Source organism: Diceros bicornis, chromosome 5, assembly GCF_020826845.1.
Source record: "Diceros bicornis minor isolate mBicDic1 chromosome 5, mDicBic1.mat.cur, whole genome shotgun sequence".
In the NCBI taxonomy this organism is placed as follows: Eukaryota; Metazoa; Chordata; class Mammalia; order Perissodactyla; family Rhinocerotidae; genus Diceros; species Diceros bicornis.
The window spans coordinates 31,283,355-31,286,888 of NC_080744.1; the positions used below are offsets into that span (position 1 = coordinate 31,283,355).

At 36.9% G+C, this 3,534-nt stretch overlaps 1 protein-coding gene across 1 annotated transcript; it reads right to left on the minus strand.

Annotated features, from left to right (window-relative positions):
• Nucleotides 1–749: 749 nt before the first annotated feature.
• On the minus strand, nucleotides 750–1,706 carry LOC131405553 (olfactory receptor 4F6-like). The gene has a single exon (XM_058540526.1). The coding sequence runs from the start codon at nucleotides 1,695–1,697 to the stop codon at nucleotides 750–752; it is 948 nt and encodes a 315-aa protein (XP_058396509.1). The 5' UTR covers nucleotides 1,698–1,706.
• Between the last annotated feature and the right edge of the window lie 1,828 nt (nucleotides 1,707–3,534).

Here is a 3,534-nt window from a genome sequence, read left to right on the forward strand (position 1 = left end):
CCAGCCAAGAAGTGTCCCTTCCTCAAATATTTGAGTTTCAACTCCACAGATCCTTCCTCCAAGCTTTTAATCATTTTTTTGTTTTTAAATTGTAATAATTCTAACTTCTTCACTTATTTCCTATCCCAAGGAGTGAAAGCTTCTTCCTACAAATGCTGTGTCTGTGACATCTTAGAATTCATTTTTTTCCAAATAACTGCTTGACAACTTTATACTTATTTAACAATTCTTTATATCAAACTTCATCTGTTCAAAAAAACTGGTATGGTTTCCGTCTTCTTGCTGGACCCTGAAAAAGCCACATCAACAATAAAACAATGAGAGAAACAAACAGATAATAAGCTGAAAAGATAGAGGACGAATGAGCTGCCTAGTAAGACAAATCAGATGAAGTGAAAATTAATATTTATCTCTAGGTAAAATAGTTTACTTAACATGGTAAAGATGGAAAAGGGGCAATAAGCCACATACTGACATTCAACAGGGATTGTTTAACATTTATATTAGTTCTATTTGGCACTTTATGGAGGCAAGACCACTGGTAAGATAAGAAAGCCAAGACCTTTAGTCTTTAACTCTCTTACATAAGCAGAGTCCAAAGACTGACATCACAATTCAATTAGGAGTGGAAAAAATAAAACAGGACACAATACATACTAGTAGATAGTGACAGTCTGTTTAAATTTAATATATCCTATTTAGTTCATATCCATCTGAAATTCTAGTATACTTTGCCTTTTTATACATCTTCAGTATACCAAAGAGATTTTACTGTAATTCACAACCTGAGTGCATAGTCTCCTCATTGCCACCTTCATCTCTTTATTCCTAAAAGTGTAGATGACTGGATTTAGAAAAGGAGTGATAACTGAATAAAAGATGCCAAGGAATTTATCCAAATGTGATGTGGGAAGTGGCCACACATAGAAAACGGTCAATGGCCCAAAGAACAAAACAACCACAGTGACATGAGCTGACAGAGTGGAGAGGGCTTTGGATATACCACTCGAAGTTTTTTGATGAACAGTCACAAAAATAAAGATATAAGAGATGATCAGAATCAAAAAGGAGGACACAGAAATCAAGCCACTATTGGCAGTAACCATGAATTCCAGTGTGTACGTCTCTATGCAAGCAAGTTTGATAAATCGAGGAAGGTCACAAAAAAAGCTGTCTAGTTCATTAGGGCCACAGAAAGGCAAGTCTACAACAAAAGCCAACTGAGTCACCGAATGAATAAGGCCAATAATCCAAGAAGTGACTAAAAATAAAATGCACCTTCGTGGGCTCATGATGGTCAAGTAGTGAAGAGGCTTACATATGGCAACGTATCTGTCAAAGGCCATGGCGATGAGCAGCACCATCTCAGTGCCCCCAACTGCGTGGATAAAGAAGATCTGAGCTATGCAGCCCCCAAAAGAGATGGTTTTGTGCTTCCTTAAGAGGTCATAGATCATCTTGGGAGCTGTGGAGGAGCAAAATATCAAGTCCATGATGGAAAGGTTCGCTAGCAGGAAATACATGGGGGACTGTAAATGAGGGTCAGAGGTCACAGTTAGCACAATGAGGAGGTTTCCCATCAGGCTTGCCACATAGAACACAGAGGAAAAGAGGAAGAGAAGGAGCTGGATCTCCCATGAGTTGGAGAGTCCCAGGAACACAAACTCAGACACCACAGAGTGATTGGCTTCATCCATTGCCTCTGTCAGCAGTGAGAGCTCTCATACCTGAAAGAGAGAGTAAGGAGAATCTGATTTAAATGAAATGGCACTGATCTTAATATTGGGCAATTCAATAGTTGTCAGAAAACTAGGCAAAGGCTGATGTATGCCTATGGAGACCATTTCAGTCACAAAGCATATATATATATATATGTATACATATAAATACATTCCTCTGTTGTATATGTCATTGCCAAAATATATTACACAGAATAGGGATCCTTTTACCTGTTTGAATGGGTACTTCTGTTGTATTTTTTAACTGCCATTATTTCATAGTCATATCTCATATATGAGTACAAAATTAAGAGGTTTTTTTGTAAGTAACAACTATATTAAATAATTAAGTGACAGTGGATTTCTTAATTTGGACATGTCTCAGTATATTGATACCATATCTATGACCATATTGGTAAGCTCTTTCAAAATCCTTATAAGCATTTTTTTAAGAACTGAGATGTAAATTTCTCTTCTCTGTAAATTAAGAAGACAGGGTGAGTTATTTAGAGGAATGAAGGAAAGATAGGAGTAGAAGATGCCAGAGTAAGGCACTCACCATCCCAGAGCGGGAGGATAAGTGCTAGAGAAGGTGACTCAGTTATGGGTTCTGTGGAGGAGATTCTGAGTAGGAGTGGAGAGAGGAAAGAATGTGGGACCAGAGTGGCAATGATGAGTCATAAATCCCAAACAGAAGTAAAAGTGACAATATCAGAGGCTTTACACATGGCTCTGTTTACTTATATATAAAAATACATAACCACCTTCCTAATTAAATGAATGCATGCTAAAATAACAAGACATTGGTTTTGTCTTATCAGATTGGCAGAGATGCAAACATTAGACAAAATTCAGAGTTTGAGAGGAAATGGGGAACAGGTAGTCTCATAATTGGTGGTGGGAGAGTAAACTGATAAAACGTTTACCAATTTGACAGTACTTTCCAAAATTTTATTTGCTCATACACTTTGACTCAGCTATTCTACTTCTAGAAAAAATCTCTGGATATATGTATGTGTGCACATGAACAAGGTGGATGAAAAAAGGATACAGAGATGTTTACTGACGCATTGTTGCTTCTAAGAGCAAAAGGCTGACAAATAAGTGTGGAGAAATAGGGGATTAGTTAAATAATTTCTATTAGATCCCTTTGATGGAGTACTATGCAGCCATTTATAATGCTAAAGTAGACCTAAATGTACAAATACAGGATAGATAAAAGGTAGGGGGAGAGAGTACTTTGCACTCATCTCATCTGGCATTTTAAAAAAATTATATACATTAATTACATATGTAAAATTACATAAATAAAACAATAGCTGGATAGAAAATACCTAGGTTGATACACAAAAACAACCCCTATTAACAATAATTATCTCTAAGGAGTGGAGTTGAGATAATCACGCAGGAGAAGGGATCTTTCACTTTTCACTTTGTACTCTTACCTACTATCTTCAATTTTTGCAGTGAACATATCTCAATTTCACTTTTACAAAAAGGTCAATGTATGTGGATTTGGAAAATTACACAATTTGTATCCTAAGAAATTCAAAGCTTCCAAAAGTAGAATCATAATGTATCTCCCAAGTTACAACGAAGATTAAAGCTACTCTCAAGATATTCAGAATTAGCTGTTACTCCACTCCTTCATATACCCCGCACTCTAAGTTAAACTACTTCATCTTCCCTGGACATGGATGCAGTTGGTATCGGTACTCCCTCACACACACACTCAGATATTCCAGCTCACAGCTTCCCTCCACATCCTTCACTAGGCCTGTGATGCCCTTGCCTTCATTACATCTCTCTGATTCTT